A 15,876-nucleotide genomic window follows, 5' to 3' on the forward strand; every position below is an offset into this window, starting at 1 on the left:
AGCCAGATCCCTCTGGCTTCTGGCTTCCTCCGCTGCCGCCACCCACAGGCCGCGGGCCCTGTCATTACCGAGGGCGGTGGGGCCCCACGCCCTGCCTGCGGGCGCCTTGCCGGGGTTAGGGTGATGCACGGAAGAATCTGGCGTCCTTCTGGGACAGGGACTTCGTAACTTAAGACGCCCTACCGTGATGCTGCGTAAAGGGAGCCTCAGAGTTCAGGCAGCCAGCCACTGCCCCCCGGATGTCTGTTTTCTCTTCTGCAAAACGGGTGCAAGGCACAAGTTAGATCCTTGGAGAGGCGTGCCTGAACCTACTCTGTAGAAGGGTCCCCTCCAGTCTCGCTGGGAAGTTTCTAACACCGGAAGTGCCCTTGGTGGGGACTAGAGCAGAGGCAGTAAAAACTTAGAGCAAGTAGCTTCAGAGAGGTTGGCTTTGAGCCCTTCACGCCCCAAACTCCTGGCAATCTGTACAGCGGAGTGAGGGGCAGAGTTGGGCATCTCCAGGGCTCCTTCTATGGATGGCCTCCCAAGAGGCTGTCTGGGCAAGGCGTCCCTACATGGACACCCCCCCCTTACACACACACTCCCACCTTCAAGTCTGGCAACCCAGCCACCCTCTTTATAGGTACCTAGAGACTCTAAGGGAAAGTCCAGGGATTCTGCTGCCTACTGACTTTTGGGAGAGCCCCCAGAATACCTCCCACGTTGGGGATGCTGTGCCCACCAGGCCCCCCCCCATAGCCCCCCTGGGTTGATAAAGCCAGTGTGAGAGTCCAGCAAAACCAGTCGGACCCCAGCCCTTCCCTCTCTAGGCACAAGCAGGCCTAGGTGGCCTTGAATACCTCCGGAAGGGATGTCAGCCTGCCAGAGGGTGAGTCTTCCCATCCTTATGGTTGAGACTGGTCGGGACTTTGGAGACTCTGGCTGTGGAGTTCCCACTCCCTCTGTATGCCTCCCCTACACCGGGGGTGGGGTGGGGGGATGTAGCCCTCTATCTGGCACTCTCCTCAGTCGGCCTGCTCTCCATCAGGAGCAGCCCTATAAGAGCCCTCTCTGCTTTCTCAGGGATGAGCAAGTCCACACAAGACATCCTTTTGAAGCGCCAGCCTGGGGGCGGGGAGGATGAGGGGTCCTTTCTCTGCCCTCGCCCTCCTTCTACCCGGCCAGGATGCCTGCCTCCAGGCCTGCTCCCCTGGGGGCCTCCTCTGACCTCGGGGCTAATCCCAGGACCTCTGACATCCCCAGGGGCCTGCCGGCCCCTCTAGTCAGCAAGTCAGGCCTCCTTAAGCCCTGCTTCTCTTTCCAGGCAGAGACATAATGAAATTCTGACAGCAGCAGTTGGCTCTGAACCTTCATCTTAAACATCATTCCTGTTTATTCACATCACCTCCCAGCTCTGAGCCCCAAGCCCAATCCAGAGCATTATCTGGTGGGGGCTCCAGCTTGGCCCTTCCTTTGCACACACCGAACCTGCCTCGTGCAGGCCCTCTTCTGGCCTCTGGCCCAGGCAGAGGAGCTGAGGCCTCCTCCCAAGCCTGGGGTTGCTGGGCAGAGTGGGCACGCTGACTCAGAGTTGGCACACGCAGCCAGGTTCTGCCAGAAAAGAGGGCTGGGCCACATGCCACTCAGAGAAACAAGGCTGCTGCTCTGCCCTGTGGGGCAGCTGTTCCCTGGGACTCTCCCCCCCACCCCCAGTCTGCCCTCCATCTCCCTCACAGGCTGGAGACACTCTGCTTACTTCTGCTGTGCGTAAGCCTGGGTGGCATATGGGACTGTGCATCTCTGTGTGGATGGGCTAGAGGCCTAGCAAGAGGATTTTTCCCAAACCTCATTTGCTGGATTCTGCTCCCTCTGCCCTTTAACCACCAAGGCCCTCTGTGGGCCCAGGCCTGGCTAGGTGCCTAAATTACCCCCCTAAAATCCAGCTCTCAGTTGCCTCTGCAAGATGCCCTGAGATCCTGGTGACTCACGGAGCTTTCAGCAGCACAGAGAGGCCATGTGTGCCCAGAGACTAGTTGTCCGATGGAGTTTCAGGCATCCCACCACCCCCAGCTGACCATCGTGTCTTCGATGTGTATGTGAGGGTGGGTATGAGGGCTTCTGGGATGATGGATGAAACCTAGTGTCAGAGCTGGTACCCCCCCAAGTCCTGCTTCTTGGCCCCTCCGCCACTACCTTCTCTAAGAGGCCTAGAGAAGGGGGAGGATCAACCCAAGAATGCCAACTTTCCAGATTTGCTTCAGAGCTGACCCTGCCCAGCCCTTCCCCCAGAAACACAAACCTAGACCAGCTTGGGTAGGTGAGGTGGATGATGTTTATTCTGCCTCCTCCTAGTTTTTCGAGCACAGCCGATTGGAGGGCTGTTTAAATCTTGGTTCTGCAGTTTCCCACTGTGAGACTGAGCAGATCCCTTCACCTCTGGGAGCTCTGCATCAGGAGCTGCAATCCTCCTGGGAATTGGCTGAAATAACAGACGACATTGGCTACCTGGTAAGAATAAATGCTGCCGGCCAAGCATGGTGCTGGAACACCCTCCACCCATGGTGGGCACAGGGCCCGGCCTGAAGCCCTTGGACCCTGATGCTTGTGAGGGCTGGAAAACCTCCTCTGAGCTCCCTCCTGTGGGTCCTGCACCCACATACATCCAGAGGAAAAGTAAAGGCTGCCTCTCCCATGGAAGCAGCTATGGCAAAGTGACTGTGCTCTGATCACACCAGGCAGCTGCTACTGACCGCATAGAGATCCAGGCTGCTGTGATGGATCACAGGCTTCCTGGGCTGGGTGGTAATGCCAGGACTCTATGGGCTGATTGCCAGTTACTTTTCCATAATTATATTTGTGGGATTTATTGCAAATTCATTTGTGAATGTGATGTGATAGGCTTTTTAAAAATTTTTGTTATAATTGATTTACAATGTTCTGTCAATTCCTGCTGTACAGCAAAAGTGACCCAGTCATGCACATATATACCTTCTTTATCTCACATTATCTTCTATCATTTTCCATCACAAGTAATTAGCTATACAGTTCTCTGTGCTATACAGCAGGATCTCATTGCCCATCCACTCCAAATGCAACAGTTTTCTCTACTAACCCCAGACTCCCAATCCATCCCACTCCCTCCCCTTCCCCCAAGGCAAACATAAGTCCTCCTACATGTCCATGGTCTTTTCTGGTTTTTGTTTTGTTTTGTTTTGTTTTTTGCTTTTTAGGGCTGCACTTGTGGCACATGCATATGGAAGTTCCCAGGCTAGGAGTTGAATTGGAGCTACAGCTGCCGGCCTATGCCACAGCCGCAGCAATGCCAGATCCAAGCCAAATCTGCAACTATACCACAGCTCAGGTAAAACGCTGGGTCCTTAACCCACTGAGAGAGGCTAGGGTTCAAACCTGCATCCTCATGGATCCTCACTGGGTTCATTAACCACTGAGCCATGACGGGAACTCCGATATTTTCTGTTTTGTAGACAGATCATTTGTGCCATATTTTAGGCTCCACATGTAAATGATATCATGTGGTGTCTTTCTCTTCTAACTTCACTCAGTATGAGTGTCCCTAGTTGTATCCATGTTGCTGCAAATGGCATTATTTTGTCCTTTTTTATGGCTGAGTAGTATTCTGTGGTGTATATGTACCACATCTTCCTACTTTGTTCATCTGTCGATGGGCATTTAGGTTGTTTCCATGTGTTGGCTATTGTGAACAGTGCTGCGATGAACATACGGGTGCATGTATCTTTTTCGATGAAAGTTTTGTCCAGATATATGCCCAGTAGTGGGCATATGGTAGTTCTATATTTAGTTTTCTGAGGTATTTCTATACTGTTTTCCATAATGGTTGTACCAACTTACATTTCCACCAACAGTGCAGGAGGGTTCCCTTTTCTTCACACCCTCTCCAGCATCTTTTATTTGTAAACTTACTAATGATGGCCATTCTAACCAGTGTGAAGTGGTACCTCATTACAGTTTTGATTTGCATTTCTCTAATAATTAGTGATGTTGAGCATTGTTTCATGTGCCTGCTGGCCATCTATATGTCTTCTTTAGAGAAATGATTATTTAGGTCTTCCGCCCATTTTTCATTTGGGTTGTTTGTTTTTTTGTTGTTGAGTTGTTTGAGTTGTTTGTATATTGTGGAGATTAGACCTTGGTTGAGTCATTTGCAAAAATTTTCTCCCATTCTGTGGGTTGTCTTTTTGGTTTATTTTAATGGTTTCCTTTGTTGTGTGATATGATGTTCATTTCACTGTGGACTAAGTCCCAGTCCTCACCCCTCAGGCAGAATCTAGTGCTCAGTGTGGGGAATAGTCAGAGGGAGGAGACGTGGCCCAGCCCACCTGAGGGGGAAGGCATGCTGAAGGAGTCTGTGAACTAAAGAAAACATTGAAGGGCTATTTTATTCAACAAACATTTATTAAGCACTCGCTGTGTGCCAGGCACTGTTTTTGAGGTTTGGGAATCCTCAGTGAAGAAAATATACTCCAAACTCCTACCCTTGTGGAGTTAAATTCTAATGGAAACAAAGGAGACATGATAATAAACATAAGACGAATTGTATAGCACATTATATGTAAGAAAAATTTAAAAATAAGGGAATTCAGGAATGAGAGAGAGTTATAGTTTAAATAGGTTGGGCAGGCTGGACCTTACAGGGACAGTGACATTTGAGCAAAGACTTCTAGGATGTGAGAGAGTGGGGAATTCAGAGGTTCTAAGGGAAGAGGATTCCAGGCAGAAGAGACAGGCAGTGCCAAGGCCCTGAGGCAGGAGTGCATCTAGTGTGTTGGGGAACCAGCAGGGAGGCCAGTGTGGCTGCAACAGAGGGATAGAGGGAGAGGGGAATGAGAGAAGCCAGAGAGGTAATGGGACCTAATCCTGCTGGGCCTTCTTTGGTGTCCACCTTTACCTAGGGATAAATGGGAAGCACTTGGAAGGTTTTAAGTCAAGGAGGGACATGATCTAATTCACGTTTTAAAAGAAACACTCTGGGGAGTTCCCTTTGTGGTTCAGTGGAAACGAATCTGACCAGTATCCATGAGGATGCAGGTTCAATCCCTGGCCTCTCTCAGTGGGTTAAGGATCCCTCATTGCCATGAGCTGTGACATAGGCTGGCAGCTGCAGCTCCAATTAGACCCCTAACCTGGGAACCTCCATATGCAGTGGGTGTGGCCCTAAAAAAAGACAAAAAAAAAAGAAGAAAAAGAATCACTCTGGCTGCTGGAAGGTATCATACATGGAGAGACAGGGCTGAGGCAAGGAGCCCAATGAAGGGGCTCTTGCAACGATTCAGGTGAGAGTGGATGGTGGGTCAGGCCCAGTGGTAGGCATGGAAGTTATAAGTGCAAGGATTTGGGATACAACTTGATGGGAGAGCCAACAGGATTGACCAGTGAGGACTGTAAAAGAAAGAGTCAGAGATGACCCTAGGCTTTAGGCCTGGGCCAGTCAAAGCAGAGAGTTCCCAGAAGCTGAAATGGGGAGACTGAAGAAGAACAGGTGTTCAGTTGTGGACCCATGTTTGAGGTGCTTTCAGAAAGCCAAGGTGAGGTGTCAAGATGGATGTACTAGTTTGGAGCTTTAGAGGGAAATGTGGGCTGGGAATAAAATTTGGGATATGGTTCAAAGATGTTTAAAATGCCCACAAGTCCTCCCATTCTGCTTGCGGGAGTCTATTCTGGGATCATCTTTCAGAGGCAATTTGGCAATATCCCAAATATCAAAATGTATATATGCTTTGGCCAAGCAATTCTTAATCCTGTGATATCATCCGTATATTATGTACAGAAACATGATATAAGGTGACACTCCCTAGCAAGGACCTGGTTAAATAACTTCCCATACAGTGGGTTCCCCTGCATCTGTTAAGCAAAAGCAAAACAAAACATAAAAACAGTCCTCTGTGAGTTGCTGTGAAAAAAAAAGCACATTGCAAGACAATATGTATAATGCATAATATAATGTCATTGGTGCTTTTTTAAAAATTAAAAAAAAAACCCTTTATAGATACTTGTGTTTGTATAGGCAGAAACAATAGCTGGAAAGATATAGAAATAATCCAAGGAAAGAGATTGAGAGGAAAACAGTTTTATTTTTTACATACTATTAGAATATATGAGAATATTTGTTTTTTGGTCTTTTTTTTTTTTTCTGCCTTTTCTAGGGCTGCTCCGTGGCATATTGAGGTTCCCAGGCTAGGGGTCTAATTGGAGCTGTAGCTACCAGCCTATGCCACAGCCACAGCCACGTCTGAGACCTACACCACAGCTCACGGCAACGCCGGATCCTTAACCCACTTAGCAAGGCCAGGGATCAAACCCACAACCTCATAGTTCCTAGTTGGATTCATTAACCACTGAGCCACAATGGGAACTCTTGTACTATTAGAATATTTTTTTACCATGACGATGTATAACTTTAGAAATTCAAACATTAAAAAAAATTTAAAGGCCAAAACTGTGTGTAAGAATCCAGAGATAAACAAAAATTCTGGTCAGCAGAACAGGTTATAAAATGAAGCAGTCAGAGTTCCCTGGTGGCCTAGCACTTAAGGATTTGGAGGTGTTAGTTCTGTGGCTTGGGTTTGATCCCTGGCTTGGGAACTTCTGCATGTGGAGGGTGTGACCAAAAAAAAAAAAAAAAAAAAAAAAAAGGAAGAAGGCAGTTTAAGAAATTCCCTTTATGCTGACAAGGTCTTCATAAGGAAAGGGGTTGGTGCCGTTTGTTACTGGTGCAGGGTTGGAACCATTCATTTATTCATTTAGTCACAGAGCAAAGACAAAGTGGTTGCTGGGCACAGCGGAATCAGGGATGAATCCAGTGTATCAGGAAGACAGATACCAGTAGGAGAGGAAGCCGAGGGTGGAGATGAAGAAGCATAGAGGAAAGGGGGACAAGGGGGAGTTCCCATCACGGCTCAGTGGAAATGAATCTGACTAGTATCCATGAGGACACAGGGTTGATCCCTGGCCTTGCTCAGTGGGTTAAGGATCTGGCGTTGCTGTGGGCTGTGGTGTAGGTCTCAGACTCGGCTCAGATCTGGCGGTGCTGTGGCTGTGGCGTAGGCTGGCAGCTGTAGCTCCCATTTGTTTGACCCCTAGCCTAGGAACCTCTATATGCCGCGGGTGCGGCCCTAAAAAGCAAAAAAAAAAAAAAAAAAAAAGAAGTGACCTGCACAGGTCAGTGGCTTCACGATGTCTGAGCAGGCATGGGGCATATCACGTTGGCCTTGTGGCCTCCTCACTCTGGGAAAGTGTGCAGCTCAAGGAGAGTCAGAGTAGGATCAGGTACACAATCCAGAACAGGGGCCCTGGCTTCCTAGCTCTGAGGATGGAACAGACACTGGAAATTAGAGATGAGGGAGCCAGCCCTGACCAAGAGAAGCAGAAGTGGTTCATTTCTGTTGGCGAGCATCCTGGGCCTCATCTCAGGAAGTGGTTTTCAGGCTGGAAGGTACAGGCTCACCCCAGCGGTAATAAAAAGAGCAGAAGCCACACTGTGATAAGGACGACAGTCACTGTGATGTCAGGCTGCTGCCTAGACAAGTGCAGGCCTCTCCCCATTTCCGTGGATGACATTACCTACCTGATCCCACACTGGGCATCATTCTCGGCCCCTCCCCTCTCTCACTCCCATTGTCCATCAGCGAGTCCTGTCAATTCTATCTTTCAGATCAATCTCCAGTCAGTTTCTCTCATATGAATCCCAGTGTCCTTCATCTCTTTCCTAACCCCTGCAGGTGTTTCCCAACTGAGCTCTCTGATGCCTCTTGCCTGCCTCCAGTTGGCTGTCTCAGAGCAACCAGAATGAATTCAGTAAAACTTAGAGCTGACCACCACACACCCAGCTTAAGACCCTCAGTGGCCCTCCTACTGGCCTCAGAATAAGGTAAATTCCCTAATGTTTCCTATAAGCTCATTTATGATCTGGCCCTTGCCTAGCAGGTACCTCAACACCCTGAGCTTCTTTCATTTCCTCCCACATGTGCTGCAATCTCCCAGCTTTAGCACAATGAAGTCCCTCTGCATGGAGTGATATGTTCCTTCTCTCCTTGCTTACTCTTACTCATTCTTTTTTTATTCACTTAAAAAATTGAAGTATAATGTATATACAGTAAAATTCACCATTTATGGTGTACATTCCTGTTCTGCGAGGTCTTAACAAATCCACAATCAAGATGTAGAACGTGTGGAGTTCACATCATTACTCAGCGGAAATGAATCTGACTAGCATCCATGAGGACGCAGGTTCAATCCCTGGCCTCCCTCAGTGGGTTGGGGATCCAGTGTTGCCATGAGCTGTGGTGTAGGTCATAGATGCAGCTTCGATCCCACATTGCTGTGGCTGTGGTGTAAGCTGGCAGCTGTAGCTCCGATTCGACCCCTAGTCTGGAAACCTCCATATGCCACAGGTGGGGCCCTAAAAAGACAAAAAAAAAAAAAAAAGATGCAGAACACATGAACATGACAAAAAAAAAATCCCCACTAAGTTTTCTTTCTGCTACTTCATTAGCATGCAGACTATTGGGAACATTTTAGTTTAAAAAAGAAAAAGATGTAGAACAGTTCCATCACCCCAAGAAATCTCCTCATGCTCCTTTGAAGCCAACACTAGCTCCCATCACCAGCTCCTGATAACCACTGATGTGTCTGCATTTTTGTAAATGGATTTCCTATAAATGGAATCATTTGGTATGTATATGTAGCCTTTTGAGAATAGTTTCTTTTCCCCAGCATAATGCACTTATTTTCATATATGCTGTTGTGTGTATCACTACTCTGTTTTCATCTTTACTACTGAGAGTATTCCATTGTTTAGATGTACTACGGTTTATTTATCTTGACACCAATGAACAGGACATTTGTTTTTTTCCCAGTTTTTGGAGATTAAGAATAAAGCTGTTATAAACATTTTCACACAGGTTTTTGTGAGCACAAACATTCTCATTTCACTTGGAAAAGCATCTAAGAGTGGAATTGATGTATTTGTTACTTGTTACTGCCAAACTGTTTTTCAGAGCTGCTATACTAGTTGGTATTCCCATTGCAGCATATGAGAATTTTAGTTGCTGCATATCCTTACCTGTACTTATTTGATTTTCACCCATTCATTCATTCAGTTTGTTGACATTCTACTAAATGTGTAATGGGACTGCATTGTAGTTTTAATTTCCACTCTCTAGATGACTCATTCTTTTCAATCTCTGCTTGGTTTTCACCTCTACCAAAAAACCACTGTACACACTCCCTCTGCAGACTAAGTTCCTGTCCTTTATGGTTCCATGAAAACCAACATTTATCTCCACCTTGACCTTAACCCACTAAACTGCAATTGTTTTCCTGTTCCTTCCCGCTCACCACCCTGGTCTCTCACTCACACACACATCTGTGAGGGTGGAAGCAACATCTTCCTTTGAATCTTTGTAAATACATTAAAAATTTTTTTTTTAGTTTTTTATGTTTTTCGCTTTTTAGGGCGGCAAGTATGGCATGTAGAAGTTCCCAGGCTAGGGGTCAAATCGGAGCTGCAGCTGCCAGCCACAACAACCAGATCCCAGCTGCATCTGCATCTGTGACTTACACTGTAGTTCAGGGCAACTGACTGACCCCTCACCCAAGAGTGGGACCGGGAATTGAACACCCATCCTCATGGATACTAGTCAGGTTGGTTATGGCTGAGCCACTACAAAACTCCCAATAAATTTTAAATGAACGAATTAATAAATACTGAATATTTAGAGAATGGGCAGATGAAGGTAAATAGAGGCTTTTGCAATCAGACTGGCCTGGCTGTGCCACTTAACCCTTTCTCCATTGATACCTAACTCTAAGCTCATCTTCATAAAGGGGATGCTGCTGTGCAAATATTCATGAGGATGAAGGCTTAAGAGCACTGAGAACCCAAGGCAAAGCGGAAGAGGCGGTCCGGAACCGGAAGTGCGGCAGGGATTTAGCGGCGTCTCAGTTGCCATGGAGACTGGAAGGCGAGAGCTGCAGTCCGCAGAGTCTGGGTCCTACGCGTTCGCGGGGGCAACGTGGACGCCAACCCAGCGTCTGGCCCGGATCCGCAGCCCCAGCCAGTGCACCTGGTTGTCGTCCATCGCCTACTCCGAGTCCTTTCACCACGATTTCGGGGCCCGGCCCGTCCGCATCCCGCCGCTTGAGCTTCCGCCGCTTTCCGAGCCGCACCTGCTGCGTCTGCGCCCCACCTCGCTGCGCACCCAAGATATCTCGTACTTGCTCACCGGCGTCTTCCGTAACCTGTACACTTCCGAGGTGATCGGCGAGGAGGTGAGCGCAAATTTGATCAAGGCCCGCGGCAGTGAGGATGCGAGGCACGAGGAGTTCGTGGACCAGCTGCAACAGGTAACACAGCCCTGTGTCTCGCGCCTTCCTCCGCTTGCTCACCTGGTGCGGGGCGTCTTTGCTTCTGCAGCCGTGCAGGGGCGCCCAGGGCGCGAATCAGCCACTCGACAAGTGTCAGCCCCTGCCAAGTGCCAGGCGCTGTTCAGGCACTGGGGATGCAGCCGGGAAAGAGCAGACCAAGTCCATGGTGCAATGTATCCGATATTCTAGTGGAAGGACGCTATGCACGCCCCTAGGCAAATACACACATTCTACACACGTGCTGCATGTATCTGTAGCACCTGTCTTTTATTTTACATCCTCGTTTGCGTTGCCTGCCTTTGTGTCAGAAACTAGAGTCTTAACCACGGTATTCATGCCCAGATTTTAACACACCCAATCTCTGGAACAGCAACTACTGCTGTCTCATCTGCATAACGAGAAAAGCAGCTGATATGAGTCCTCATTGCTGAGGCTGATTGCTGGCCACGCTGCCTTCGACTCCCTTAAAAGAGTCTCAGCTGAGTGTTTTCAAGAAGCTGAAGTCAACTCTATGGGCCCTGCAGCCAGGTAGCATGTCATTCCTTGAAGGTGCATCTGGATGACAACTCTTCCTCTACCACAAGGAGCATACTCCCTTGTATTTGGTATTTCAGAGTTTGGATGGGAGCTCTCTTTACTGTGAAGCCAGGAGATAGGGTTTCAGTCTTGGCTCTGTTACCGACTTGACGTTAAAAGCTTTCAGCCCTTTCCTGCTGTCGGTCTCCGTGTTTACGTCTGTCTGAGAATACCAGATGGTGTCTGCAGTTCTGTGGTGGTTCTATGCTTCACGGGGAGCCCCGAGGCTGGGGTGAGGTTGAAAAAACCTTATTTCTCACCATATTTCTGTTCAACTGGTCCTCCACCTGCCAGATTCGGGATCTCTATAAGCAGCGACTGGATGAGGTGGAAATGTTGGAGAGACATATCATTCAGGCCCGTGCCCGGGCTCTTGCGGAGAAAGAGCGGGCCATGCACCAGGCCAAAGTACAGGTCCTTGAGCCCTTCATCAAGATGCCTCCAGGTGTGTATGATGATTCCGCGATGTCCTTTATCCTGACTCTCCAGCTGTTAACGTTTTACTGTATTTGCTCAGTTACCCACCCTCTAGCCTTTTTCTGAATATTTGGGGAGTGAGTTGCATATATGATCTTTCATTACCACAAAACACTCCAGCAGCAATGTCTTCAGAAGAGGGACACTCTCTTACAGACCAGCATACAGCCTCCTAAGCCAGGAAATCAGCTTGGTGCAGCATCATATACAGATTTCACCAGCTGTCTCACAGCCCCCCTTTCTCCTCTCTGGTCTGGGATCCTGTCTAGGAAGCTGTGTTGCATGTTACTGTCAGGTCTTATTTTTAGACTTTTTTAAGGTTCCCAGACCAGAGATTGAACCTGGGATGCAGTGGTGAAAGCTCAGAGTCCTAAACACTAGACTACCAGGGAACTCCCTAGATTTTTTTTTTTGTTTTGGCCATGGCATGTGGAAATTCTGGATCCAGAGATTGAACCCATGCCACAGCTTTGACCTGAGCCACAGCAGTGACAATGCCAGATCCTTAAAACCACTGCACCAACAAGAGAACTCCTCCCTAGACTTTTCATTTGGAACAGTTCTCTGGTGTTTTCCTGTTCTTTTTTTAAATTGTCTTTTTATTTATTTATTTTTATTTTTCGGCCACCCTGCAACATACGGAAGGTCCTGGGCAGGGGATCAGATTGAACCGGTGCATCTGCAGAGACAAACACAATCATTAACCCACTGCGCCACAGTGGGGACGCCCCTGTGTTTCATGTTATTGACAGTTCTTTTTTTTTTCCACCAATTTTTTTACTGTGGTAAAATACACATAACATAAAATTTTCCAGGAGTTCCCGTCATGGCTGTGAGCTGTGATGTAGGTCTCAGTTGCAGCTCAGATCCAGCATTGCTGTGGCTGTAGTGTAGGCTGGCACCTACAACTCGGATTCCACCCCAAGCCTGGGAACCTCCATATGCATCGGGCGTGGCCCTAAAAAGACAAAAAATAAAAATAAAAAATTTTCCATCTTAACCATTTTTAAGCATACAGTAGAGCGCAATTAAATACATTCATAATCTTGTACAAACATTGTAACCATTCACCTCCATAACTTTTTTCTTCTTGTAAAACTGAAACTCCTTGTTCATTAAACAATACCTTCCCATTCCCCCTCTTTACCCCAGCCCCTGGCAATCACCATTCTACTTTTTTTTTTTATTTTTTTTTTTTATTTTCCCACTGTACAGCAAGGGGGTCAAGTTATCCTTAGATACTACTTTCTGTCTCTATAATTTTGACTGCTATAAGTACCTCATAAAAGTATAATCATACAGTATTTGTTTTTTTGCAACTGGTTTATTTCTCTTAGCTTAATGTCCTCAAGGTTCATCCATGTGGTAGCCTATGTCAGAATTTCCTTCCTTTATAGGCTAAAATATACTCCATTGTATGTATATACCACATTTTGCTTATCTGTTCATTAGTTGATGAACTCTTGGATTGGTTCCATGTGTTAGCTGTTGTGAATAATGCTGCTATGAACACGGATATGCAAATATCTCTTTGAAACCCTGCTTTCAATTCTTTGGGTTTATACCCAGAAGTGGAGTTGCTAGATCATATACTAGTTCTATTTTTAATGTTTTGAGGAACCACCATACTGCTTTCCACAGTGTACAAGGATTCCCATTTCTGCACATTCTCACCACCAACACCTAGTAATTTCTGTTTGTTCTTTTTTTTCCCTTGAATGTACCCACCCTGACAGGTGTGAGGTGATACCTCATTGTGGTTTTGACTTGCATTACCCTGATGATTAGTGATGTTGAGCATCTTTTCATATACTTATTTGCCATTTGCATATCTTCTTTGGAGCAATATCTATTCTAATCCATTTTTAAATTTTTTAAATTTTAAAATTTCATTGATGTATAGTTTTTTACAATATTGTGTTAATTTCTTCTGTACAGCAAAGTGATTGTTATGCATATATATATCTATACATATGCATTCTTTTTTCATATTCTTTTCTGTTATGTTTTATCACAGGATATTGAATATAGTTCCCTGTGCTATACAGTAGGACCTTGTTGTTCGTCCATTCTTTATTTAATGGTTTGCATTTGCTAATCCCAAACTCCCAATCCTTCCGTCCTACCACCCACAGATCTATTTTCTATGTCTGTGTGTCTGTTTATGTTTCGTAGATATGTTCATTTGTGTGATATTTTGGATTCTGCATATAAATGTTAACATAATATATTTATCTTTTTCTTTCTTGCTTTACTTAACATAATTATCTCTAGGTCCTATGTTGCTGGAAATGGTATTATTTCATTCTTTTTTATGACTGAGTAATATTTCATTTTATATATAGACCACATCTTTTTTTTTTTTTTTTTTTTTTTTTTTTTTTGGGCTGTGCCTGAGGCATGCAGAAGTTCCCAGGCCGGGGATCAAACCCAAGCCACAGCAGTGGCCCAAGATGTTGCACTGATAATGCCAGATCCTTAACTCACAGCACACAAGAGAACTCCTAGACCAGATCTTCTGTATCCATTCATCTGTTGATTCACATTTAGGTTACTTCCATGTCTTGGCTATTGTGAATAGTGCTGCTGTGAACATAGGAGTGTGTGTATCTTTTCAAATTATAGTTTTGTCTGGACATATGCCCAGGAGTGGGATCGTTGGATCATATAGAAACTCTATTTTTAGTTATTTAAGGAACCTCTGTACTATTCTCCGTAGTGGCTGTACCAATTTACATTGCCACCAACAGTGTAGGATGGTTCTTTTCTCAACACCCCCTCAGACATTTGCTATTTGTAGACTTTTTTCTTTGCCTTGCCTATGGCATGTGAAAGTTTCCAAGCCAAGGATTGAACCCGAGCCACAGTAGTGACTTGAGCCACTGCAGTGACAATGCCAGATCCTTAACCCACTAGGCCACCAGGAACTCCATGTAGACTTTTTAATGATGGGCATTCTGACCTGTGTAAGGTGGCACTTCATTGTCATTTTTTTTAAATGAATTTTTTTTAGGGCCGCACCCCCACCATATGGAAGTTCCCAGTCTAGGGGTGGAATCACAGCTATAGCTGCTGGCCTACACCACAGCCACAGCAATGCAGGATCGGAGCTGCATCTGTGACCTACACCACAGCTCACAGCAATGCTAGATCCTTAACCCACTGAGAAAGGCCAAGGACTGAACCCCCATCTTCATGGATACTAGTTGGGTTTGTTACTGCTGAGCCAACACGTCATTGTAGTTTTGATTTGTATTTCTCTAATGATCAGTGATATTAAGCATTTTCATATGATTTTTGGCAATCTGTATGTCTTCTTTGGAAAAATGTCTGTTTAGGTCTTGAGCCCATTTTTAGATTGTTTGTTTTTGTTATTGAGTTGTATGAGCTGTTTGTTTATTTTGGAAATTGAGCGCTTGTAGTCTCATCCTTTGCAGATATTTTCTCCTAGTCTGCAAGTTGTCTTTTCATTTTGTTTATGGTTTCCTTTGATGTGCAAAAGTTTATAAGTTAGGTCCCATTAGGTCCCGTTTATTTATTTTTTGCTTTTATTCCTATTGTCTTCCGAGACCGATCTAAGAAAAATTGTTATGATTTATGTCACAGAATGTCTTGCCAATGTTCTCCTCTAGGAGTTTTATGGTGTCATGTCTTACATTTAAGTCTTTAAGCCATTTTGAGTTTTTTGTGTGTATGGTGTGAGGGTGTTTTCTAACTTGATTGATTTACAGGCAGCTCTCCAACTTTCCTAACACCTCTTACTGAAGAGATGGTCTTTCCAGTTGGATATTCTTGCCTTCTCTGTCACAGACTGTAGGTGTGTGGTTTAATTTCTGGGGCTATTACATTCCCTTGATCCTATGTCTGTCATTTTACCAGTACCACACCGTTTTGATTAGTATAGCTTTGTAATATTATCTGAAGCCTGGTTGGTTATGCCTCCTGCTTTGTTCTTTTTCTTCAAGATTGCTTTGGCAATTCTGGGTCTTTCTGGTTCCATGTAAGTTTTAAAATTATTTGTTCTAGTTCTGTGGAAAATGTCTTGGGTAATTTAACAGAGATTGCATTAAATCTCTAGATTTCTTTGGTTAGTATGATCATTTTAACAATATTAATTCTTCCAATCAAAGAGCATGGGATGTCTTTCCTTTGATTTATTTTCAGTTTCTTTTGTTAATGTTTTGTGCTTCTCAGAATATAAATCTTTTACCTCTCAGTGAGGTTTATTCCTAAGTATTTTATTTTTTTGATGCAATTTTAAAAGGGATTGTTTGTTTACATTCCTTTTCTGGTATTTCATTGTTAGTGTAAAGAAATCAACTGGTTTCTGTATGGTAATCTTGTCTCCTGTTACATTGCTGAGTTCATTTATCTGTTCTGGTAGTTTTTGTGTGGAGTTTAAACCTTCCCCCATTTCTTTGTCCCTTTCAGTTTTATGGG

At 45.5% G+C, this 15,876-nt stretch overlaps 1 protein-coding gene across 1 annotated transcript in view; it reads left to right on the forward strand.

Moving 5' to 3' along the window:
- Positions 63-15,876, forward strand: part of DLEC1 (deleted in lung and esophageal cancer 1) — a 91,762-nt gene continuing 75,948 nt past the window's right edge. The window contains 5 exon segments of the mRNA XM_021071663.1: positions 63-868; positions 2,332-2,487; positions 7,737-7,885; positions 9,844-10,362; positions 11,254-11,404. Of these exon segments, the coding sequence (XP_020927322.1) occupies positions 9,967-10,362; positions 11,254-11,404 (547 nt within the window). The 5' untranslated portion in view covers positions 63-868; positions 2,332-2,487; positions 7,737-7,885; positions 9,844-9,966.

This window comes from Sus scrofa, chromosome 13 (assembly GCF_000003025.6).
Source record: "Sus scrofa isolate TJ Tabasco breed Duroc chromosome 13, Sscrofa11.1, whole genome shotgun sequence".
NCBI classification, from domain to species: domain Eukaryota; kingdom Metazoa; phylum Chordata; class Mammalia; order Artiodactyla; family Suidae; genus Sus; species Sus scrofa.